The sequence below is a fragment of the Danio rerio genome, chromosome 23 (assembly GCF_049306965.1).
Source record: "Danio rerio strain Tuebingen ecotype United States chromosome 23, GRCz12tu, whole genome shotgun sequence".
In the NCBI taxonomy this organism is placed as follows: Eukaryota; Metazoa; Chordata; class Actinopteri; order Cypriniformes; family Danionidae; genus Danio; species Danio rerio.
In genome coordinates this window covers 10,105,889-10,133,167 of record NC_133198.1, presented here as the reverse complement: position 1 = coordinate 10,133,167, position 27,279 = coordinate 10,105,889, and the positions used below count along the sequence as shown (strand labels likewise).

At 36.8% G+C, this 27,279-nt stretch overlaps 1 protein-coding gene across 10 annotated transcripts in view; it reads left to right on the top strand.

The window, feature by feature from the left end:
- Positions 1 to 27,279, top strand: part of plxnb1a (plexin b1a) — a 188,160-nt gene that overhangs the window by 126,767 nt on the left and 34,114 nt on the right. For 6 of the 10 annotated variants that reach the window (XR_012399006.1, XR_012399008.1, XM_001920948.9 and 3 more), the window contains exons 11-18: positions 3,391 to 4,014; positions 8,830 to 8,964; positions 11,888 to 12,010; positions 12,106 to 12,199; positions 15,333 to 15,499; positions 18,538 to 18,689; positions 22,780 to 22,885; positions 25,353 to 25,489. Coding sequence is in view for 6 of the 10 variants with exons in the window: in XM_001920948.9 (XP_001920983.5) it covers positions 3,391 to 4,014; positions 8,830 to 8,964; positions 11,888 to 12,010; positions 12,106 to 12,199; positions 15,333 to 15,499; positions 18,538 to 18,689; positions 22,780 to 22,885; positions 25,353 to 25,489 (1,538 nt within the window). In the remaining 4 variants the exon portion in view is untranslated. Of the gene's footprint in view, positions 1 to 3,390; positions 4,015 to 8,829; positions 8,965 to 11,887; positions 12,011 to 12,105; positions 12,200 to 15,332; positions 15,500 to 18,537; positions 18,974 to 20,392; positions 22,886 to 25,352; positions 25,490 to 27,279 lie in introns of those variants that run through there. The other 4 variants (XR_012399007.1, XM_073939842.1, XM_009296674.5 and 1 more) reach the window with 2 other exon arrangements.

Below are 27,279 nucleotides of genomic sequence, written 5' to 3'. Positions count from 1 at the left end.
AAAAGACTAAGACCAAGGTAAAGATCAAGACCACGATCACGAAGACTTTGAGAATATAAAGCCATGGTGCCTTGGATATTTGTGTAGGACTCCCATGAGCTTGCAGGACTGTATCAGTACGTCTCTGCAATGACTCAAATAACCTATTAATATCAAAGTCATCTGGAATGTCAAAGAAAGTGTTCTTGCAGGACTCCCAGAGTTCATCAGAATTCTTTAGAATCACCTTTAATGCCTCCTCCTTCATCTTACCCCAGGCAGGCTCAATAATGTTCTGAACCCAGGACTAGGCTGGCCAATCCTGGAGCACCTTAACCTTCTTTGCTTTCAGGAACTTTGATGTGGAGGCTGAAGTATGAGAAGAAGCGCAATCCTGCTGAAGAATTTGCCCTCTCCTGTGGTGTGTAATGTAATGGGCAGCACAAATGTTTTGATACCTCAGGCTGTTGATGAAGCCATACACTCTGCAGATCTCTCACACGCGCCCATACTAAATGTAACCCCAAAGCATGATATTTTCACCACAAATGATCAACTCAAGTTCAAGATCAAGTCAAATTATTAGTTGTTTCTTGTACAACTGGGATCGATGAAAAGACTTGTGCTAAGCTAAGCTAGAGGTGCTCTTGTCAGACCCGAAGATAAGCTGAATGGATTAAAACATTTTATTACATTTGAATGTTTATCTCTAGAGGACTTGTAAAAGAAGCATATTTTTGAAGGGCACCTATTTTACCCCTTTTTTTAAATTTTAGAATCTGTCTTTTTTGTCTCCATGTGTCTGTAAAGTTTCAGCACAAAAAAAACAGCTGTTATAACATTGTAGCTGCCTGTGCCTTTAATGCAAAAGAGCTGGTTCTACCCTCCCACTGTTCCCATGTGCATTCACAGGGATCTGTTTGTATTGCTCTAAAGCGTGTAGCCTTCACGTAGACAAACAGCACAGTGACAGACAAGAATGAATCTGATCTCCCTTACTACACTACGAACTTTCTCGACTGTTATTTGATTTGTTTGTTGTGGAGTTAATTCAAGCTTTTCTGCAACGATGAGTCACACACAATGTTATTATAAGTGCGTATGCGGTCAAGCAAGCACACACACACACACACACACACACACACACACACACACACACACACACACACACACACACACACACACACACACACACATACACTTGCTTAGCTTTGCACTGTTTTTGCACGACAGATGTGACAGGATATACGTTAATATCCACTGTTGTATGGGTATCCATTATGTTAAGTCCATTATGTTAATCGGGATTGAAGCGTTATCTTTTATAATTGTCCTGACACTATGCAGCTGTGTTAATGAATTACAACAATTTTACTGTCTTTATTACAAACATGCTATGTTTTAAAACGTTTAAATCTTGTAAAACAATTTTTGATGTGTAGATGATCACAGAGAGCTGAACAGATCTTTTACTCACAGTTGCTTTGCACACATTCTGTCCTTTGGATATGATTATACACGTTACCACACACCACATCACATTGCGGTGGGAGGGATTTGGGTCCTATTTTAACATCAGGAAATTTAAAAAAGAGACTTACTATGTTTATAGCGCTCAAATATGTTTGTGGGCACACTAAACCTACACACAGTTCTTTTCAAACAGCTTACAAAAGATGATTTTCATCATAGGTGCTCTTGAAGTAAATTGTTCCCTCGCACTTCACAAAATATATTATTGCTTAATAGCTGTGGAACGATCAAAAATCTCAGCTTTTTAGGTGCCATGTGCTACAGTATGTGCCATGGAGGTCATGTGACAAAAAACAACCAATTCAGTACATCCTGACAGAATTGAAGTATTAATTTTTCATGAAAAAAAATTAATAAATGAAGATCTTCAGCTTTTAAATTGTTGTTTTTAGTGTGCATTTAATTATTTACATTTATTTTTCTTTAATTATTTAATCAGCATAACGGTGTAGACAAAAGGTTTTAAAAATGCAAATGTTTGATTTGCTTTATGCACTAGTAAACAATGTCTTTTTTTCTTTTCTTATAAAAACCCCCTGCATTATTAAATTCAATTGAAGTATTATACAACCCATTCCTAGTGTTGCTTTCTACGGAACCCCGGAAGGGACGTAGTGGAGGAGAAAAAAATTGGCTGGGTGAAAAAAAAAAATGGGTGAAAGAAAAAAATGGGTGGGAGGAAAATATAAATTTCTAAGTTTTTGCGTTCTCTCGCAAAGTTTTGCGTTCCCTCGCAAAGATGTTTTGCGTTATCTCGCAAAGATGTTTTGCGTTATCTCGCAAAGATGTTTTGCGTTCCCTCGCAAAGATGTTTTGCGTTCTCTCGCAAAACTGTTTCTCCACAAACACTTCCTGTTCACTGCACTCACGTAAACCCTCCCGTTTTTGCCTAAATTCTCCCGTATTTTACCATTCTACCCCACTTTCTTTACATTACTGTGCGTATGCTACCTCTGAACCAGTGAATGCATGTATAAGCGCTGACTGACAGACGCGCTTCGTACAATAAACTGATCCCAGATCAGCGTCTGTACGCGCCATTTACAGAGGAGCGGGTGTATGTTTAAACAGACAAATACACTGAATAATATGAAACATCTCCGTCCTGCATGTTTTATTTTAAACAGCTTATTTTCTCTTAAATGAGCACAGATTCTAAAGTAATGGACTGCTTTCATTATAGATCTGTGCATTCTTACAGAGACACCTCTGTTATCAAACTAAACAAAACATGAGATTCATTTGCTGCTCACTTGTTTGATAAAAGAAGTGTCCCTTTAAATGGCGCATACAGACGCTGATCTGGGATCAGTTTATTGTACGAAGCACGTCTGTCAGTCAGCGCTTAAACATGCATTCACTGGTTCAGAGGTTGCAAAGTGAAAGGCGACGATCAGCGCACAGTAATGTAAAGAAAGTGGGACAGAATGGTAAAATATAGGAGAATTTCAGCAAAAACGGGCGAGGGAACGCAAACATCTTTGCGAGATAATGCAAAACATCTTTGCGAGGGAACGCAAAACTTTGCGAGAGAACGCAAAAACTTAGAAATATATATTTTCCTCCCACCCATTTTTTTGTTTCACCCAGTATTTTTTTTTTCACCCAGCCAATTTTTTTTTTCCTCCACTACGTCCCTTCCGGGGTTCCGTAGCTTTCAGACTTCCAGCTCCAACTGCATGCTTTTTTCAGTTCCTTTAGCTTTCAAGTAACAGTTTTTGGTTCAAATGTATGTAACACCTGCTTGTGTGTTTTTTTTATTTTTGTTTAGCGTTTGCTTAGTGTCTATTATTTAGCATTTTGTATTTAAGTTATTTCAGTTGCCATTTATTTCATTTCTCCCCTTCATTTTCTCTGTTGTCCTTTGTTCGTCTCAAGTTTACCTTCCCTACGTCTGCTCCTCGAACAATAAAAGACTCGCACACATATACCACCTCCACACCCACCACAAGCATAACAACAGTCCTCCCCACCACTGAAGCTGGCATTACAACTGAAGCAATTATAATGACGACCACTCCAGAGCCCACCATCGCTCCCACTACACCACTGGAAACCACAACCCCAATAAACAATCCTCCCACAACCCCCAACCATGCCACAACCAGCCCCACTCCACTGCCCACCGACACCATCACGGAGGCCACGACCCTCTCGCAGAACGCCTCTCAGGTGGATGAGAGCATCCAGGTAGGTTTGCTGTCGACCCCGACTCCGCAATCCAATGAAGAGCTTGCCAGACACTCGACGCCTGAAGTGACGCTGCCCGCATTGAGAGCTGGCGAAGTGGTGACGATGGGGCCATTAAGTGAAGTTCTGCCATCTGAAGTGGCTACCCTATCATATACGGAGATGAACATGGATGCCCTTTTAGAGACGGGACTCCCAGTGTCATCCGCTAGCGCCCCCTCTGGCGACGGTGAGGCAGGCCCTGATTCAGCCGATTTCGCTCTCGCTCAAGATACTGACTACCAGTCGGACTCAGACGACCTTTTGTTGATGGTGAGTGTGGCTCCTGGGGGCCAACACTGCTCGCTTGTTTGCGCTGCAGAAGCTGAAGGTTGAACGTACCTTTAGAGGGGGTTCATATGGGTGAATGATGGGATGTTTAATTGGACTGATGAAAGTGGTAGTGATTCGAGCTTAATTATGCATTTGAGGCATTAAATGACTCAGGAATGTTCTGGGACTTGCGCAGAAATTCATTTAGATTTCTCAGTTTGTAAAATTGTGTTAAAAAAACAACAACAATTTGCTTTACACTGTAAAAAGAAAAGCACTAGGTTCCATACAATCCCTTAATTTTGTCAAAACACAAATCGATTAAGTTAACCTCATCGTTTTTACAAATTTAAGTGGATTAAACATAAAACAATTCCCAAGAATTGTGTATTTCAAAGAGCCCCTATTATACATTAAAAAGGGTCATATTTTGGTTTTAAGGGTCTCCAACAACAGGCTGATATGCATGCAAGGTCAAAAAACTATTTCATGGTCTTATAATTTATTTTTACATAATTATTAGAGTGACTCCCATATTCCCAAAACCCTCCTTAGAGCGAAGCTAATCAGCGCTGATTGGACCGATGACAGTCTGTTGCGATTAGTCGAGTGAAATGGCCAGCACGGCATATCAACAATATTGAAGCAGTCAGAGAGCATAGTGTATGTGCAAGCGCACCTGCCAACACTGTTTTTCCCGGAAGTCTCCCGTATTTCAGATCCATCTCCAGCCACCCAACCATTTCGTTATTTATCCTGGAATTTCAGCTGAGCACAGCGTCCAGCTGAAATTGAACCGGGATCTGCTGAAGTGTTTGTGGGTCGGGCAGCAGGTTTCAATTTTCCTGGGTCTGCGCACGCAACAATTGGGCAGGGCTTAAGTTTCATATTGACGTCATGCCAAAATGGCTAAAGACTCGACTATCAAGACAATTCCATTGAAGCCCTATGAGTTGACTCTTTTATAAATGAATCAATAGTTTTAAACACTGTCCACTTTCAGATTTAAGCCTTAGCTGGATATTTCAATTCACTTAAAGCTGTTGCACACTACATGAAAGATCATTTTCAAAAACCCACAATAGGTGCTCTTTAAATGAGTAATTTGATCGTTCAGAAAAAAAGTCATTTTTGGAGTGTAGAATCTTGCTCTTTTAAGAGATTGGGCCCAATCATACACCCGGTGCAATGCAGCACAAAGTGCGACGCAATTGTTCTTTGCTCGTTTCAGCTAGACTCAAGGGTCATTTTAATGTTTTGCACCATGCCATTTAAATAACAAATGCATTTGCACTCATATGTGCACCCATAAGCGTTCGGGTCTAAAACAGGAGATGTGTTAAGGTAAATTGCTGGTGCGTTGTTATTTTGAGAAACTAACATAAACTTCGCAATAGACCAGAGAGCAGGTCTAAAGTCCAGCGCAGAGCACGTTAGTTGTGTGCCTCGCTTAAACATTGCTTAATACACACAGGATGTACAGCAATACACAAATGTCTTTACAAATGATAAATAATTAAAGCAATAAAATAATACAAAAAATATTATTTTCTACAAAAATATATAAACTGCCTCCATGCCTTCGTCATCTCAGGGGGCTTTTGTAGCAGGGCTGGAGTGGGACTCTTTTTCAGCCCTGGAGTTTCAAGCCTCAGACCGGCCCACCTCAGTTCACCACTGACTATATTAAAATAAGGTTATTTCCAATTCAGTTTCTAATTACACTATCACGTCTTTTTTTTTGAGAAAACAGCACTTTTAGAACTTGAAATGTTCAACAACCCCTACAGTATTATGTCTTAACAATAAAAATGAAAAAAAAAATTGTTACTCAGACAAGGACCGAACCCAGGTTGGCCGCGTCATAATCTAACGTACTAACCACTGTACCACAACCTTAACCTGCACCCTGCTCACATGGCTACGAGAAAATAGATAAAAAGAGCAGAGCTGCGGTAAAATAATGAATAAGAAGGCTGTGGTCAAGTAAATAAATAAATTATTTTTAAAAAGTGTGATGACTGCTGAGAGCAACCGATTCTGGAACTAGGGACACCGGCCCTCGCGGCCAAAAAACGGACCGGCCCACCGGGAATGCTCCCGGTCCTCCCGATTAGCCAATCCGGGCCTGTTTTGTAGTGTATTTATGACGATTTGCTTTTGTATAATGTTATTATTATCAGTAGTTTTATTCATTATATGCATATTTATATTTGTTTTATTAAAATCAAGCTTAGATTTGTCCACCTGTCAAGTTTTAGACCATATTGGGCATAGCATGTGTCTTTGGATATAACTCAGTTTTTTGACCACACTTCATTATTATTATTCATTTATGCATTTGCTGGAAAATAGACCTGAATTTAGAAATAGTTTTGAAACAAATATTTGTGCTTAACAAACTAATTTAATTATGAAGGCTAATGGATGTCTGTGCATACAACACGTTTCCTTATCCACAAAATAGAGTGGAAGTGAAAGTAAAGAATGAGGAGGCTCATTCTCTCATTTTCACGCTGCAGATGATCTGTTTAACTGTTTTCTCACTAGTGAAGGGTTCAGTTTTTCCACTTACTAAGTCAATCATGTAAATAGCAAATGCGATATGGTGCTAAGCAACCGAAACTTAAAGGGAATAGGAGATGGGATTCGATGATTTGTTTATTCTCAAAACACACCTATAACTCATTAAGAGAATAATCTCAACCCTGTTAAACCATGCGCTGCAGCGCAAAGTGGATTTTTTTCATCCTTAAAATAGCAAAGGTGGACATGCCCTTAATGCTATTACGTTTTGGACTTTGCGCCTAGATGATTAAAATAGAGCCCATTGTGTATACAAAAAATACATTTTCTGTTTTTAATTTACATGTTGTTCTAAAGTAGTTTGACTTGAAGTCAATGCTTATTTGTGAAGTGCTTTTTAAAATCAACAAGTGCTTACCAAAGTGGTGTACACATATACTGTAGAAGGACAAATACAACAGACATAGGACTCTCATATGGTATTAAAAGCCAAAGAGTAAAAATGGGTTTTAAGACCTTTCTAACATGTAGAGGCAAACTATTTATTTAGGGACTATTGCAAAGGCACAGTACCTTCTAGTTTTTAACGTTGTACGTGGAACAGCCAAAAGTAACTGATCATCACATCTAAGTGCCCTTGATGGAGTGTACAATTGAAATAATGCACACTGAAACAAATATCCTAAAATGAATGCTAAACTGAGACAGGACGCCAGAGAAGAGAAGCCAGTGTGGGTGTAATGTGTTCTCGTTTTCATATCCCTTTCATGTTTTGAGGGAAGTTTCAGTGTTTTGGTGTGTAAATAAAGACAGTAGGGTCTTGAGTCAACCAAAAAAATAAAAAAAATTAAAAATCTGATAATTTTTGTTTGTTATATTAAAGAAAATCACACATGTACATTTGGAACAACTTGAAAAATATTGATTACAGACAGTGTTTTTTTTGTGTGTGTGTGTGTGTGTGTGTGATTTATCTGTTTAAAGCCTAGGTCTCAAACTCAATTCCTGGAGGGGCGCAGCTCTGCACATTTTGCTCCAACCTTAATCCAACACAGCTGATCCAACTAATCAAGGTGTTCAAGACTACTAGAGACTATTAAGCAGGTGTGAGTTGGAGGTGGTTAAACTGGTCAGTGCTGCGGCCCTCCAGGAATTGAGTTTGAGACCATTGGTTTAAATTGTGCATAGTGTAATTGTTAATTTAACATTTTTTGTTTTCAAAACATTTTATTTTTGTATGTGAATTATCTATTTAACATGTGTAAAATGCAGGAGTCAATTACAGGTGTAAAAATCCTATTTATCAACCTATCAAAAATTTTTAGCTTGTCATAAACTTATTTGGGTCAAATATGGACCCAAAGCCAATATTTTGAAAAAAATGTTTTATTTGACCCATAATTGGGTTAAAACTACATTTTTAAAAAGTGAGCATTGTTTAGTTCAGTTAGCATTTTTGCCTGCTTATTTTGCTTATTTTTTAATGGTCCCTTTTACGCATTTTGTTGAGTTTAAGTTACACTGCATCTACATGCCAACTAATTCTCATTAGATTAAAAGTAGACTGTTAGGCTGGGGTTAGGTTGTGTAAGTTGACATGTGCTTGCAAAGTTTCTTATAGTCAGTTAAATGTCTGTTGAAAGAGCAGTATCAGCAGATATCAAGCAGACAGTCTACTAATAGTCCAAGGAGAATTGATTGGCATGTAGTTGCAATCCAACTTTTAGTCAACAAAATGAGCAATAGGGCCATCAAAACTTAATCATTACACTTAATTTAAAATGATTATTGTTTATTTTTATTCATATAAATTATACAAAGTACATAAGTCAGTTATGGAAGAAAAAAAAATATTCTTTTTTTTTTTAAACATGGTAATCGATAGTATTAGTAGACTGATAAACGTGTTTGTTAAAAGTGCTAAAAATTTGCTTTGATTTTTTTTTTCAATTCTGTATAAGTTATCGTCTTCATTTTATAGGCATGATAAAGTAAAACAAGTACATTGTTGTGCAAATACCACCAAATTCTTCTGTAATCTCTATGAAAAAAAATCGATCTTTTGATCCCAGAGCATTTCTTTAGTCATTAAATTCTTCTCATGTGGCTTTTCCCTCTTGTTATTTGTCCATTTTTGTGTTCCACAAATCTCTGTCTAACACACTCACTCCTGTTGTCTTGTCATTCTGCTCATCTCGCATGTTTCTTAATATTGCAGAGTTCGAGTCTGCACCTTTCAAAGCAGTGGTGTGCGTAATACAGTATTTGTCCATCTGTATGTGTGATCAGGAGGAGGAGAGTTTACTGGTGAGTCGAGGCTCTCAGGCCTGTCCATGTGTGGAGAGGATTCAGGGCAGTTCACTCCTACCTGTCAATGTCGAAAGGAAGATCACGCTACTGGGACGCAACTTACACCTCTATCAGGTAACGCAGCATCTGTTAGGGCCTGTTAGGACTTGATTTAGCAAATTCAGACTGTGAGCATAATGTCTGGTCATTTAGAAAACAATAGGCTGATTGACTGGCATATTTAACAACCAATTGTGATTTCTTAACTAAAGGAAAAATCTAAAAGCAATTGTTTCATAATGACGATCATATAATGTAGATGCAGTGTAAAAATATGCTAAAAGAATGATACAATTGTCTGAGTGAGAGATTGTAAATGAGTAGAACACAGTGATTTGAACCAAGCATACCAAGCATAGACTTTTTCTACAAAAGGAAAAGAAAGTGTCATCCAATAAGTATCTATGAGGACATTAGAAAATCTAAAACAAAAAACCATCTGTCAATGAGGTTTCAGGAAATTGAGCATCAGTACAGGTGTTAAACACAGTTCCTGGAGGGCCGAAGCTCTACAACAGCTGTGTCTCATTTCAGAGGCTGCGTCCTCCAAAGGATGCATTCGAAGTGCGCTGCGTCATCCCGATGCGACGAAGGCTGTCTTGATTCAAAAAATTTGAAGGCTCCTTCAAACGCTGCTTGAAAATGCATCCTTCGTTTAACTGGGTAATGAAGAACACAACCGTGGAGATTTATTGTGTGCTGATAACGGCAGGACGCTTTTAAAAGAAAACTCTGGCTTAAATGTATAAATTAGGTTTATTTTATGTGGATATGTAAACACATGTTAAAAAACAAAAAGAGTATGACATGTCTTACGAAAGACTGATTTTATAGACAGTTTACGTGTTTCTGTGTACATGTATGGATCAACTGAAATATATTTCCAGCTTCTGTATACCTTGTTTTACCTTTAGATTGCTTAAAATAAGTTTTAAAATCACTTTGAAAAAAGAAATTACTACTTTTTACTGCTTATTAACAGCAGCTGTTACAGTTACAGTTACAAGATCCATCCTCTGTGGGCTAGATCATCTCATTTCAAAACGCTAAGTTCGGCCTGTGTAGACTTTGAAGGACTCACCTTTAAATGAGACACAGCTTAAGTTAGTTCCAACCCTAATTAAACACAACTGATCAAACTAATTGAGTTCTTCAGTCTTCTTTAAAACATACAGCTCAGTGAACTATGCAGGGCTGCGGCTGAGTTAGACACCCCTGATCTACAGTACAAGAATTGATTAAAGTGGTTAGTTAACCCAAACATCGAAATTCTGTGATTGATTAAATACTCACCCTCATGTTGTTCCAATCTCCTGACACCTTTCTTTGTTTGTCTTCAGAACACAAATTAAGATATTTTAGATTAAATCTGAGAGCTCCCACATCCTCCATAGATAGTAGTTGTCCTGAGATGTTTAAAGTACAGACAAGGAGCCAAAAACTTTGTCAAAACATTCCATGTGTCATTGGTGGTTCAATTGTTATCGAACAAAAGCTTCAAGAACATCTTTATGTGCCAAAAAAGGACTTAAAAAAACACACACGCAAACACTATTTGTACTATATGATGGAACTTTTCCTTCCGAAGGTCTTTGCCTCCTAGATTGCTGTTGTCAGACTAATCATCTGTTCTTTATCAGAGATTTTTTTTTGTGAGCTAATCGTAGATTTATGCACTAAACTTTTGCCCAGTCTTAAAATGTTTTGAAAATCATTGCAGTGCAATTGTCTAGACTGTCTAGTTCAGTAAATATCAAGAAATGTTGAACTTAAGAATTTCCAAAGCTGTAACATGATTCTTATAGATTTGAATATAAAGTGTAGTAAAATGTACTAATAGAATAGAAGATTTATGCTAATTTTTAATTGTCAGTCCGGGTCACTTAAATACTTGTTGAAAAAGTATTAATTATTTTCAGAGAAAAACAAAAAAAGCTTACTAACGCCAAACTTTCTCTTGCCATTTACACTACTGGTCAGAAGTTTGGGATGTTTTATTAAAACAATTTTCAATATGTTTTTTTTTTTTAAGAAAATTATTCTGTTCATCAAGGAGACATTTATTAAATGCAAAAATGTAAATTTATTAAAAATTTATTAAAATACTAATTAATTGCTTTTTGATTGTATGTATTTTCAAATGAAATTATTACTCCAATCATTATTGCTTTTATCACTATTAAATTAATCTTAATAAAAATAATAATAATACATATTATTATTATTATGTATAATATGTAATATAATTATTAATATTAGTGTGATTTCTGAACGATCATGTGACTCTTAAGACTGGTGTAATGAAGCTGAAATTTCATCATTAAAATCACTGGAATAAATTGTTAAATTAAATTATAAACTACTTGTAAACAGTCATTTTATAGTGCAATAACATTTCACAATTTTACAATGTGTACTGTATTTTGATTTAATAAATATTAGGATAAGTTTATTTTAAAACATTTCAAAATCCTACTGACCCCAAATTTTTGACCGGCTGTGTATATTGTGCATGTTATTTTTAATATTATGTGAGAGATAATCAATAAATCACTGTGCATTAAAAGATTCTAAGTGTTCTTAAATGCAAAGGCAAAGAAACACCCATCAGGCAAGCCGTCAAATACCCAGCTTATTCTGTGGTTATTTAGCTACATTTTAAGTAGAGTAGCTAATAGCTCAGCTCACTACATTTTTCAAGTAGCTTGCCCAACACTGGTAACGTGTTAGTTATTCGCAACATTTTTTGAGCATATTTGTGAGTTGTATGATCGGCTCCCTAGTGAAGAACAACTCCATGACCTTGGGATTACACAGAGGAATGAATAAGGCTGTGATTGATTTACTTTGGTTACTACTGGTTATGCTTGTTACTCAAACAGTAATCAAAACTGACTGGTGCATAAAATGATTTGTACCTTCTAGCTAATTAGAATCAAGAATTTCAACTGATTATGATTTTTTGGGGCATTAAATGTTTGTGTATGTGTCTTTCAAGGACAAAGAATTTGACTACCAGTGTGTGTTGGTGATCGAGGGCCGATCGGTGGTGGTGGACGCGTTTGTGGAGGGGGATGATACTCAGCCATCTCTGTTCTTCATCACCTGCCAGCTGCACCAGGTCTGCTAGCACAACAAATTGAGCTAAAACCCAAATATTGATTACAAGTGGTTGCAGTAGCTTAATTAAACTATGATTGCATTTCGGTTTCAAAGTACTCATACTCTGCTGCTGTGGAGGAATACAAGAGCATGATCTCCATCAGGAGGAGGGACTCCTTCCAGATGGATTACCCAGAAGACCTGCATGGTACAGTAGCCAATAATTTCTAAATTTTAGCTGTTTCAATATGCTGTAGCCCAACTAACACCTAGCATTAAGATACCATGTCAAACTGGCCAACACAAGAGGACAATGCTAAATACAGGTGTAAATATAGGAGTCTGGGTTGAAAGATGAGCATCGCCTTGTAGTCAGTTTTCAAAACATTATATTAAATGTTCCTCGCTGGTGGAATGATCTTCCCATTCCCACACAGACAGAAAATTCACTAGTATCATTCAAAAGACAACTGAAAACCCATCCTTGGTCACTTGAGCAGAAAAAAAAAAGGTTTTCTAGCTTTAAATTCTCTCAGCACTAACAGTTCCTTTGACAAAAGCATCTGCTAAATGCAAATGTAAATATGGTGTTTACTTTTGACCACTTCCGTAGGTAGTCGAAAACACATTTGACTGGATTGCTTTCATAGTGTAAATGTATGTCACAAAAAGACCAGCTTTTATCTGCCTACTGAGAGCACACAAGATGATCATTTTGGGATGTACTGTGGGGAAGCACTCCAAAACAAGGTGTTCAAAACACAGATTACGATCAAAATTGTAGCAGCCATCAACTTCTGCGTACTGTAATATGGGTTCATTTATTTAATAGTACTCACTTGTGACACTGAACACTCTTGTAGGGTTGCTCAATTATGGAAATATCATCATTAGGTTTCTTTAAAATCAGTGACGAGGAGGCTGCTTCACAAAAGTCTTTTAGAAAAGCAGGGACTTAAGTCAAAAACCTGACTTCAATGAGCCAAACTAAACGTCCACGCTTAAGTTGGCTCCATAACAGCAAGTTGAAGATCATTTGATCTAACTAATCTGAGTTGAATTTAAATAATCTAGATAACTGCTCGTGCATGCTACTGTCATGAAACCTTGAAAGTCGAGCATAGATGCATTGATTAGTTTGTGTGCTACAATGGTGACTATGAGAAATGAAAACGCTCTGAAATGAGACACAGCTATGTTCACAGTAGCGTTAGATTTTAAAGTTCAAACATTTAATAATTTAAACATAATAATCAAAAACTATGGCTCACAACAAAGCAAGAGAAAAGGCTGAAAGGAAACTGCAGATTTAAAAATATAGGCCATTATTTAGGCCTATTAACAATAAATTAGATATTTGTCACAATATATTGAAATTGTGCGTGAGAGAGAGAGAATACACGCTTACTGCCAATTGTTGTATGCAAAGAAAAGTTTTAATGCATTGCAGGCTCCCTGTAACATTCAAACGTGCTTAACGTGAGCACATTAAGTTTAAAATAATGGAAACAAAGAGCCGTGCACCCACAAGTTGTGGAATTTAAAATTTGCTTCCAAAAATGCTGCAAATTGCTGCTTTTCCTTTGACACGTGTGTTCCTCGCAGCCCGTAAGAAAATAATTTTTATATTAAAGTGAGGCTATTGCTCACTTAGACTTACTTTGCGTCCTGTAAATAGCGAATGCGCTCTTGGCGCGACGCAGCTGGCTCTTAAAGGGAATGAGAGATGAGACTCTAATTGGTTTATACTCAAAACACACCTATAACTCATTAAGAAAACAAACTCAACCCTCTTAGACCATGCGCCACGGTGCAAGGCAGATTTTCCCGTCCTTAAATTAGCAAAAACATGTCCTGACACGCCCTGAAAGCGTTTGCGCCCTGCGTTTTGACTGGACTGTCAAAATAGAGCTGAAATCTTTAAAATATAACATTATAAAAACAAAAAATAACCTGTATGATTGTTTTTTTCCTTCGTTATCCACCGCGATAGGTTCTTTATCCATAATGATCCTGTTTGAAATGACCGCGCAAAAAAAGAACCTGTACTGCACATGATCGGTGACCTATCTCAGTATTGTTTTTGTTTTTTAAGGGGACGTTTCCCAAACACTGACCGAGCCACGCCCATTTTACGTTGAGGTAATGAAACCTCTGGAATTTATTGCATGCCGTAAAATGACACTGGTGAAGTGCATCGGACAAACGCAAACTGTCCAAATATTGCAAAAAGACTTTTGTTTACACTAACCGAACAACAAATATAATGCACATAAACCGTCAGCACAGTGAAAAACAACTGTCACGGACGTCTACACGAAAAACAAATATTAATAAGCCAAACCATGCGGGCCGGGTGATTTGCAACTCCTCTAGCTCCGACGAGTGTTACGGAGATCACACAGTTCATCAGTGTTTTTATAGCGAAAGTGTGAAGAGGTTTTTTAGACTGAAAGAGAAAGCTGTTCTCTTACAGAAGCAGGTATTAAATTATTTTACCCTCTCCCTTTCAAATTAGTTTATGCATATTTTAATCATTTGCTTATTAATAATGAATATTGAAAATTTTCAAGATTATCTATTAAGTGTATCACACTGATACTTAAACTAAATAATTATACAAGTAATATTGATTATTCACCTTCATAATCATGTTCAACTCATGCTTCTATTCTACTATATAATTATTATATAGTGGTATATAATTTATCATCAGTAACTTAACGCCAGTGGCCAGTGCCCTGGATCAGAGGGCCACCTCTACACGCTGCTCTCTGTTTTAGGAAAAGCCTACCACTCCACATCAGCCATCTCAGTCTTCAGTGAAAGAGTTTTCCCATCAGTAGGGGACATTGTAAATGCGCAAAGACCTCAGCTTATACCAGGAAACAGCTTATGCTCATATTTCTTTTAAAAAATGTCAAAGTCACCGTTTTAGTCTGTTTATATTAAAGAGTCTTCTTTAGTTTGTATTATTCCTTTTTTATTTATTGTTTTCAAAAAAGCAATTTAATTATGGCAGAAAATATATTATTTTGCAAAAAAAATGTGCAGCGTTTAAGAAAAAACTAAAATATATAATTAAACTTGTTTCAAAATTTTTTTTTTTTAATCATGACAAAATCATGAATCGTGAGATTAGTATCATAAATCGAATTGAATCGTGAGTCAGGTGAATCGTTACATCCCTAGCTATGACTAACGCTAACAGATTTGAATGCCAACCCCAGGTGGAAACAGTGTTGAACCTTGACGTATTACATGAGTTCAGATTGCTGTGATTGTATGTTAGTTCTAGAAATAATAAAGGCACTTGTTTCACGTGTTCTTTGTCTTTGCAGTGCGGCTGTATAACTGCTCTGTGGGCCGCTCAGACTGCAGTCGCTGTCACACGGCTGATCCGCAGTACGGGTGTGTGTGGTGTGAAGGGTCTCCCTCCAGCTGCGTCTACAAGAGCTCCTGCACTGAACATGTCCAGCAGACCTGCCCTGCACCTCACATACACGCGGTGAGGAAATCACATTGCGCAGATTGCTTTTCCTAAAGGGATAAAGGTCAGGGTGGCAACCCATGCAAATGACACTGTAGGTTTTTGTTTTTGGGAGGGGAAAAAGTAAAGGCTATGACAGAATAGTTGGCGGTTCATTCCGCTGTGGCAACCCCTGATAATTCAGGCACTAAGTCAAACGAAACTGAATGAATGAATGAATGAAAAAGAAAAAGCTTGTAAAGTAACATGCAACGAACAGATAAAGAGTAATAAAATCCTGGACACTGATCTTTCACTTGTGCCCTTCTGTTCTGTTCTATGGTGAATGGTAATAACAAGAGTTGTCTATTTGGGCAATACATTCAATTCAAGTGCACTTCTGCTGTAAAACAGTCCCTGATTGATGTTTACTCATCGTCCCAATATAAATCTATAATACAGTCATATATATAGTATATATGTTCTCCCCGTTTTGGCGTGGGTTTCCTCCTGGTGCTCCGGTTTCCCCCACAGTCCAAAGACATGCGCTATAGGTGAATTGGGTAAACTAAATTGGTCGTAGTGTATGAGTGTGCGTATGAATGTGAGTATGTAAGGGTGTTTCCCAGTACTGGGTTGGGGCTGGGGGGCATCCACTACGTAAAACAAATGCCAGAATAGTTGGTGGTTCATTCTGCTGTGGCAACCCCTGAAAAATAAGAGACTAAGCCGAAGAAAAATGAATGAGTATACAGTCAAACCCAAAACTATTCAAACTCCTGGTGAGCTTGACTGTATGTAAAGCAATATATCTTTCAAACAAGCAGGAAACTGCTTACTTTTTTTGTATTAGAAACAAAGAGATAAAAATATATAAAAATAAAAAATGAAATATTGGAGTTGCAAGTATTTAAATGGAAAGCCAAGTCCAAAATGTGATATATTATTTAGGATTGCATGTAATTATAGTAATACTATGCACACACACACACACACACACACACACACACACACAGACTCACACTGTATTTCCCCTTTATATTATACAGTACAATTTATATTATTTTAGCTAACAGAAGTTAGTTAACCTAATTATTCCATCTTTCCTTTGTGTGAAGTGTTCCTGTAAAAAACTGCCTAAACTTAATTGTGAGAAGATTCTTTCCAAATCCCCTTTTTTCATTTTTTTAAAATAAACATTATTCTCCTTGAAGGGGTGACCCTTGTCTTTTAAATGTTGCGCTTTCTCACCCCGAGGGCTTTTCAATTCCAGTCTGACCTGCTTATTTATACAGTAACTGTTTTGTCTGCTGCATGTACAAACAGATCACAGATTTTCACCTGACATGATGAGCTAATGACCTCATAGCCATTTGCGTGCAGTGACTTGAGCCTTTACCTGAGGGAAAATCTGCAGTGTTGGAGTTTAAATATGGTTGCCAGTTTTCTGTTTGGTTTCTAGGTGGAAGATAAATTAAGAAAAATGTGCTTTTGTGCTTTTTTAAGGGGATGTTTATATCAAAAGTGACAATAGAGACATTTAATAATATTACGTTAGATTTATATTTTACTTATCAGTCCAATTAAGTTTATTTTACAAAAAATCGTGCTTAATCTGGGCATGACGAAAGGGTTAGATCGCATTCTCTCCTCAAGTCACACCGCCCCTCAAACACACATGAACATTGTGATTGGCTGTGCTTTTCTCTGCTGTCATGTGAGGGCTGCATTCAGAAGTAGCAACACCAAAACTGTGGGAGAATTTCGGTAAAGTCTAGAGTGAATATTCGGCTGGCTAGGAGTGCCATATGCACATTAATAAAGCAGCATTTTTTATGACTCTGTATAACAATAATGAATATTTTTACAGTACTTTACTGTATTTTACAGTGACAGTTGGGTTTAGGGTTGGGGTAGGGGTAGACATTAAAAATAAAATGTATTGGGTAATTTAAAAAACAACATAAATAATACTCAGTACAGCTACTGTTTTTAATTTTACTGTGAGGGTTGGGTTTAGAGTTGGACGTTAATAGACTTTAATAAAATACAATAAATGGGAAATTTAATAAATAATATGAATAATTCATATTAACTTCCGGCTGCGCAGGGCAACGCAGTAGTACAGTTGGTAGTGCTGTCGCCTCACAGAAAGAAGGTCGCTGGTTCAAGCCTCGGCTGGGTCAGTTGACGTTTCTGTGTGGAGTTTGCATGTTCTCTCCTCGTTCGCGTGGGTTTCCTCCAGGTGCTTTGGTTTTCCCCACAGTCCAAATTCATGCGGTACAGGAAAATTGGGTAGGCTAAATTGTCCGTAGTGTATGTGTGTGTATGGATGTTTCCCAGATATGGGTTGCTACTGGAAGGGCATCCGCTGCGTAAAACATATGCTGGATAAGTTGGCGGTTCATTCCGCTGTGGCGACCCTAGATTAATAAAGGGAGTAAGCTGAAAAGAAAATGAATGAATAAATAAATGAACTTCCGGCCACAACTGTTTCCCATGCAAGAATAAGGTGTGTTGCACACAAGTGAGGAAAGCAGCAGCAAAAAATGTTTTTTTTTTATTTATTTATTTATTTTTTTATGAAAAGTGTAAGTAAACGCAAGTTCGCTACTAAATGAATCCATGATGATGATGTCGTTAAAGCTCTAGTTTTAACACACAGTGTATCTGTTTACCAGACTGATATAGTCTGTGACTTATATGCCTTGGGGCATATTAGAACTTGTTGGGAAAACCGGAGTATGTGAAAAACCCACACTTTTTCACATTACTTCAGCACCTTCAAGATGCAGGTGACTTTTGTTCTTTAGTAGAGCATTAAAAAGGATTTTTAGCTCAAATTGTCTTCTAGGAGATTTATGAAAATGCAATTTGACAGCAACTAGCATTTTCAGAGTAAAAATAACATCTAGAGACCAAACTAAATGAGTACATTTAACTCTTGACAATACATTGATGTCATATGACGTGAAATCTTTAATGTCAGCAGTATTACCTTTACTCCACAGAGTGCATTCATGATAGTCTGAAGCTTTTATTCATTGTACATGTAAATCTTTTCTGTTTTCTTGCAGATTGAGCCTCTGTCTGGTCCAGTGGAGGGCGGCACAGTGGTCACCGTGTCTGGCTCTAATCTGGGCCAGAGAGCTGAAGACATCCAGCACTCAGTGAGTGTAGCAGGAGTCTCCTGTACCGTCATCCCAGACAGATACGAGGTGTCCTCCAGGTACATCACCACAAACTAATCTCATCACATTACTAGCACTGGTTTATAACAGTGTATTAAATAGTGCCTCTGGGATTTTTAGGGCGAAAAAAAATTATTATTGTAACTAAAATAGTAAGTTTTGTAGCAAGTTTTTGCTGATTTTGCTACATTACTTTTATCGTTTTGCTGTGAAACATAGATAAATTTCCACATCTTAATTAATTATAATTTTTGTGACCTAAAGCAGTGGTTCCCAACCTTTTTCTTAGGGGCCCCCCCCAGGAACATATACAAACATTGGAGCCCCCCCACCATTTAAATACACACGCACGCACACACATATGTACTATATATATATATATATATATATATATATATATATATATATATATATATATATATAGCATGTGTTTATATATACATATATATATTTGGTACTTAAAAATACATATATAATAGTAGGGCTGCTCAATTTTGGGAAAAATCATAATCATGATTATTTTAGTCATAATTGTAATTACAATTATTCAAAACGATTATCAGTTAAAGTCAAAATTATAAGCTCTTCTGAGAATGTTTTTATATAAATATTTCCCAAATTATGTTTAACAGAACAAGGAATTTTAACAGTATTTCCTATAATATTTTTTTTCTAGGCTTATTTGTTTTATTTTAGCTTGAATAAAAGCAGGTTTAAATATTTAATTTAAGGTTAATATTATTAACCCCCTTAAGCAATAAATATTTTTGATTGTCTGCAGAAGAAACTACTGTTATACAATGACTTGCTTTATTACCCTAATTGAGCCTTTGAACTGCACTTTAATGTTTGTATTTTAAAAACTATCTAGTAAAATATTATGTACTGTCATCATAGCAAAGATAAAAAAAATCAGTTATTAGAAATGAGATATTAAAACTATTATGTTCAGAAATAATAATAATAAAAAAAAACTTCTTTCCATGAAACAGAAATTGGGAGGAAAAGGGTTGATAATATTCAGGAGGGCAAATAATTCTGACTTCAAGTGTATACATACAGTTATTTTCCACCCTGCAAAGGATAAATACAATAGAATAAAAATATTAAACAAACTGTGCTTTAAGCATCTTCACTGTAAGAAAAACACTTTAGCTACAGCAGTCCTTCAGTCAAGACTAGTGAGGGATTTTCTAGTTGTTTGATTAATAATCTTAAAAACAGGCGGCAGCAGGAATATTTCTCGCTGTCTCTTTGGTTTCTCTTTCACGTGTCTTTTGATTCTCAACTCGTTTGTTTATTACACAAATTAGGGTTAATATAAATAATCACTAAACACCGCGTTTTGACACTTATTTAAAGCCATTAAAGCGCTCACGTTAATGACTTTAGATGTCTGCGCTCCTCTGCTCGTCTCAGTGTGCGATTGAGAGCGAATGCTGACCGGCCGCATGGTTCTGACTGAGTGTGCGTACTGCACACACACATAGGCACGCGCTCGTTCACGCTTTTAAGAGCAACACGTGAACAACTGGAAAGATGGCGGTATATGATGCAATAATCCTTTATCTCAATTAATGCTTTTTCATAATCGTTTGAAATCAAAATCGGATTTTCGATTAATTGTACAGCCCTATATTATAGTGGAGCATTTTTATGCCCTTTTCTACCTCTACACTTATCCTCTCCCGCGCCCCCCTTGTGAACTCTGGCGCCCCCCTTAGGGGGGCGTGGACCCCAGGTTGGGAACCACTGACCTAAAGTATCATTGATCTCTGTAGTCTGTAATTTATATAAAGGAAACACTGACAGAAACAGAGTAAAACTAGTTTACACCATATTTTAGATAAGACCAGTAGTTTGAAAATAAATGCAGTCTGTGTTGGATGATGGCTGTTTGAACACATTGGCAGAAATAATGCAGAGCGTGTGCACTTATATGTGTGTGCGCTTGTAAGTCTGTCGTGCGTGTGTTTGAGTGTTTTTGAGAGAGAGAAAGAAAGAGAGAGAGAAAGCTAAACTTATGACAGCACACACATATTTATAATATAAAGGATCGAAGCGAATAATACAACTCATGTGGTCTAGTTTGAACAGGCTTTGAAGGCGTATTGTGATAATGTCACATGAAACAGATCACACAACCAATAAGTAGTGTGTTTTGAGGCTTTGCACTCTAGAACAGCACATTCTGTTTGCGAATACTGCAATGTTTTTGAATGTAATACTATGCAGATGGTACAGTGGCTGAGAGAGCCTAATGTGCTGCAATTGCAAAAAAACACCAGCAAATTCAGAACAGATCTTCATTGGTTGAACCGCAAACGTGTTGCAAATCCTCACAATGCAAACAAATTAAGAAAACGCGCTGCAAATTTTTACTAATCAAACAAATGAAGAAAATACGCTTCAGGTTCTCACAATACATACAAATAGCACTGAACACAAGGGAAATGTTTCAAGGGGACACGAAAACATGACAAACTGGTTTATACTTCTGCACGCTGTTTCTGTCGTTCTGCAATAACACTTCCGAAACGCTAGTTGGCAGTAAGGTGTTAATGTTCCTCTGTGTTGAGTTTCTTCGTTGGTGTTTTGTTTTTTTCCGAACGCTTCCTTAATGTTCAAGTGGCTCAAACTCGCTCATTTTGAGGCAGGAACCAGCGGATGTGCAACAGCTTTAACCATGAGTTAAAAGCAAAACAAAACATTCCATCCAGAGCTCCTTCACGGGCCTCTACACTTGTAAACAGTCGCTCCATCGGGCTCGCACAGCTCTCGGTCCCGCCCAGACTAGTCAGCTCTACCAAGCCGACCAATCACAGAGCTTGCGCTACGTGTCGTTGCGACGTGTAGTTACATTTTTAGAGTGGTGCGCGTCAGCGCTGCCAACGGCCATGGCGTAGGGTTATGCATCAACGCATGGGCTGTGCCGTATAATGCGCTTGACGCAGAAGTATAAATCAGCTTTAAGGCTAATAATATATGGCCGACAAGGGAATTGTGTAATCTGAATATTAAACTAAACAAAAAACCCACCTTTCAATGATCACCTACAACTTTACTGAGCGATAGTCACGGCACTCTAAAGCTGCTTCTGAAAATGCATAATTCCATACTTTATAGTGCGCTAAAAACAGTAAGTGAGCCAAGTAGTATATCCAAATTCATAGAATTCGAAAAACAGTATATGTGAGAAGTACCCGGACTACTTTCGGCGAGATTCTGAAGTGTGCCTCTGATAGACACATGAGAGAATTCATTAATGGGAGTGAAGCGATGGAACTGACACTGGTAGGTAACGTGATCATGACAAAATGGCGGATGTAGTACGTCTGAGTTTCATTCATGCTACTCGCATTCATACTGAATAGAACGTACTTTTCTAACTGCCGAGTAGTACTTTAAATTTCAATGCAGTACCTACTGAATAGTAGACGAATTCAGCCCCAGCTTAAGCAAATCTCAGCTAGGTCCATCACATTTTTGGGTCCCCTTGAAACATTTCCGTGTGTTCTGTGCTATTTGCATGTGTTGTGAGAAATTGCAGCTTGTTCTCTTAATGTGTTTGCGTTGAGGATTTGCAGTACGTGTGTTGTCAAACCGATGAAGATCTTTTTTTAATTTGCTAATATTTTTTGCAATTGCATGCGTTTTCTTAAATTGCAGCACGTTAAGCTCTTTCGGCCGCCGTAAGATGGTGCTCTGTGGTGTGGTGGGACTTTGAAAACATGTCCTGACTGCTCAAAATGACCGGGAAATCTACGACAATTGAAAACATTTTGTAACGTTTGCTTGATTTTGCCTTAAATTCATGTTGCTATCATTTACTCACCACCATTTGTTTTAAACCTGCTTGAGTTTCTTTCTTCTGTTTAACACAAAAGACCTTTTACTTACTTTGAAGAATGTTGGAATCCAGTAGCCATTGACTTTCATAGTATTTACTTCCTACTACTGTGAATGGCAGCAGGTTTCCAACTTCTTCAAAATATCTTCTTTTGTGTTCAACAGAAAATGTTTATTTTATTTTTAAATGTTAATTTTTGAGTGAACTGTGCCTTTAATGTGGTGCAGTGTGGTGATTTGTGTATTAAGCCAGTGTTGTGTGTGTATGTGTGCCGTCAGTATTGTGTGTGAGACTGCAGCTAGTGTCGGAGAACAGAGCGGCCACGTCTCAGTGCAGGTCAGAGGAGGAGGAATCGGTCAGTCTGCACAGCGCTTTCACTACCAGGTGAACATTAATCTTTCCTGCAACAAAAAGGAATGAAAATGGCTAAGCAAGAATGCATGAAATGGCTGGAATTCATTCAGTGTTTATTAAAGGCACTGAAGTGTTTGACTCTATTACAGCAACGTTTATACTGCAAAAAGAGTTTTCTTTACCAGAGTTTTTTAAACTTTTTTTTATTAAACTTTTAATTATGTTTTGAGAGCTTAGTTGTTAATGGAAACTTTAAATTATTGATAATGTAAAATTAAATTTTAGCTTCAAATATGATAATAAAACTGACATAAATGTAAAATATTTTAGGTTAACAATAATAATAATATGAAATGTAGAATGAGGAATATAGAATACACTGAATGACATTATACACAATAAAGGTTTTTAAAAATGAATTAAAACAAAACAATTTTAGGAATGTTAATACAATACTTAAAATAGTTTTTAATTTACATTTTAGTTATTTTTACTGGAAACCAAGAGTAATATATAATGCAATGCAAGTTTATTTATACGGCACATTTCATACACAGGGTCAATTCAAAGTGCTTTACTTAAACAGGAATAAAAGAAACATGTATAAGAAAATGCTAACAAATAATATAAGTAATTAATAACAGATAAAACGTAATAAATTAAAATGTGTTAAAACAAGGCAATGCAAGTTTATTTATATAGCACATTTTATACACAGTGGCAATTCAAAGCGGTTTATATAAACAGGAATAAAAGAGACTATAAAGACCAAATAGAGACTATAAAGACTAAACAGGAATAAAAGAGAGTATAAGAAAAATAAAAACCAATATTAAAATGATAAAAAAACAGATAAAAACAAATAAAAATTTGTTAAAACAGATTATAAAAGAATGAAAAAGAAAATAAAGATTAAAAAAATAATAATAATAATAGTGTGATCTGTCAGACAGTGCTCAGTGCTCATTCAGTAAGGGCACAGCTAAACAGATGTGTTTCAGTCTGGATTTGAATGTGCCTAATGTTGGAGCACATCTAATCATTTCTGGAAGCTGATTCCAGCAGTGGGGGTGTAGTAGCTGAAAGCTGATTCACCCTGCTTTGTCTGAACTCTTGGAATTTCTAGTTTACTTGATCCTAATAATCTGAGTAATCTGTTAGGTTTGTATTCAGTCAGCATATCTGTAATGTATTGAGGTCCTAGGACATTTATTGATTTATTGACAAGTAATAATACTTTAATACTTTAACTCTGAATTTAACTGGGAGCCAGTGTAAAGACCTGAGGACAGGTTTGATGTGCTCTGATTTTCTAAATCTGGACAATATCCTGGCAGCATCGTTCAAGATGAGCTGCAACTGTATGACTGTCTTTTTGAGAAGGCTAGTGAGGAGGCAGTTACAATAATCCACCCTGCTGCTGATAAAAACATAATGGAATATTTACACAAATTAAAAGGAAAACGGTGTTTTAAAAAGGAATATTTATAGTAATATTTATACATCAGGTAGAAAAAAAACTATTCGAGTTGAAAAAAAAAACAATTTTAAAAAACTTAATTAATTTTTTTTCAATTGTTATTTTTATTGCAACAAATGTTTTATGAATCATTTCACTTTTTGTAACATTATCTTCATTTTAAATAACTTTGAACAGTAATATCAAGAAAATTAAACCATATACTAACCTTCGGCCTAGTCTCTGTTTAAGTGGTCACCACAGCGGAATGAACCACCTCAATTAAATTTAATTAAATTAGGTGGCACAGTAGGTAGTGCGGTCGCCTCACAGCAAGAAGGTCACTGGTTCAAGCCTCGGCTGGATCAGTTGGCAATTCTGTGTGGAGTTTGCATGTTTTCCCCGCGTTCGTGTGGGTTTCCTCCGGGTGCTCTGGTTTCCCCCACAGTCCAAATACATGCGGTACAAGTGAATTGGGTAAGCTAAATTGTCCGTAGTATATGGGTGTGTATGGATGTTTTCCAGATGGATTGCAGCTAGAAAGGCATCCGCTGCGCAAAGCATGCTGAATAAGTTGGCGGTTCATTCCACTGTGGCGACCCCAGATTATTAAAGGGACTAAGCCGGAAAAAAAATTATAAATTAAATTGCTTTAAACAAGTTAGTATAGTTACTCTTAACCGACTTCAAACTACTTTCAGTATATCTAGATCATTAAAAAAATTAATAAAAGCATTTATTTATTATTAAGGTTTCCCTTTTTCAAGAAATCATTCTCCCCTACCATATAAATTATACCGTATTTATTGATTATAGTTTTCAACCAAAGATTAAATCCTGTATGTACACTTTTACTTATAAAAATCGTATACAAAGTATATCTTATTTTACGCATTTTTCTATATTTTTACCTTAATCCAAGACAAAAATAAAATAAGTTATTTAGGGGCTTCAATAGGATGAGATCATTGATATAACAGCTGGCATGTATAAACCAGTGTTTTCTGATGTGTGGTATGTGTGTGTGTTTTCCTCAAGAACCCAGTATTATTGGCAGTGTCTCCCCTGAAAGGCCCAATGTCAGGTGGCACGTCACTCACTATAACGGGACAAAACCTTCTGACGGGCCGCTCCAGTGAGATCAGCATCCTGATTGGCGGAGTCCCCTGTCACATGTAAGTGTGTGTGCAGCCTCGTCCAATCAAATTTCAGGATTTCATCATGATGTCATACATTATTAACCGGTATCATCTCAGCTCTTTATGTCAGAAATAATTCATCATCCTTCTGGTAAAAAAACTAAATGAAAATGGTGAGCAGTGTCTTTAAAATGTCAGTTCAGAAGCTGCATTTACTCCTTAAAGTGATAGTTCACACAAAAATGAACATTTTACCTTTTTGTTTCTTCTGCAAAGACAAAAGAAGAGAATTTGAAGAATGTTGCAAACCTATATCCACTTCCGTACTATTTTTTCCGCTACTATGGTTGTCAGTGGACTCCAACATTCTTCAAAATATCTTCTTTTGTGTTCAACGGAAGAAAGAAGCTTATTAAGGTTTGTAACCACTTAAAGGCAAATAAACAGAATATTTTTTTTTCATATTTAAGAGTGAACTGTCCCTTTAAGTTTCACAGGGTGTACTGGTGTTAACATGTGGTATGATTAAATAGCTCATTGGCAGGGAACCTTTTTTCTATCAAGGGTCATTTACATTTTTGTAAATCATTTAGGGTCCACTCTACATTATTCAACATGCTGTATATATCACTACCCTCTCCACTGCGATGGTTGGAACTACTTCACTTTGGCAAGGCCACTTTTTAAACGATAATCCAAATTTGTTCATTGCCAAAACAACTTGCTCAAACATATCCTCACCTTTGGTAGTGCTGCTCATGGCTTGTAAAGACAGCAATTCCTCTGTCGTTTGGACAGATGATGGCTAGTTGGGCGGTGTTCGTGATGTCCTTTGTTTCATCACAGGCTAGAAAGAAAAACTGGAATTTTTTCCAGTGTCATAAGTGTTGTTTTAATGTTTTCCACATCAGTTATTTGTTCTGAGACAGTTCTTCAAGATAAACTTACACTCTGAAAATTATTTACTTTTCTATCGCTACTCTACAGTGGCAATAATACACTCTTACATGAGCTCTTCTTCTGAATGAGGTCTGAGTTCTTTAGCTATTGGCTCACTTAACGCAAAACTTTCTCTTTTTCAAAATGCTGTTTTTGCGAAAGCTGCTTGTTAGGCACCCAAACTACACCAAAAAGTGTAGAACTTTATTCAAGTGCATTTTTTTCCTTGCAGCTCTTTGAGTTTAGCATGCTTTGAGTTGTAATGACAACTTTTTTCATCACTGCAAGCTCATTCTCACAGACTAGGCACACCAGCTTGCTTTTGATTAAAAAAAAAAAAAAAAAAAAAAACATTTTTAAGAAATATGTGACATTCTGCATCTAGTTTTTTTGCCTGGAGCCATGATTATTATGCATATTGCACGTTCACGCCAGTTGTAACTCTGGCATTGGGATATATGGATTTAATATTAGTATATAATATCTATATTATATTTCAATTTTATTTATTTATTTAAAAATATTTTTATTTACTGTCACTTTCTGTCATAGACACTTAATTTTTAATTCTTTCCTGATGGGTGATTATGAATTGACTGATGGGCCAGATCAAATTGTGTCACGGGCCGCATATGGCCCGGAGGCTGGACGTTCCCCACCCCTGGATTAGCTGGATGACAGTTAATATGAAGAGTTCAGATGCAAAAACCTCTAAGTGCTGTCTGAAATCATCTGAAATAAGCATTTTTGATTATGTTCTGTTATTTGACTTCAAAGGCAATGCAAACAACGTATTTTTTGTCAAAAATGTGGATTTACTAAACAAAGGAGGTTTTTGCATCTAAACTCTTCATATGATCTGTAACAGTAATATGTACTAATAAACA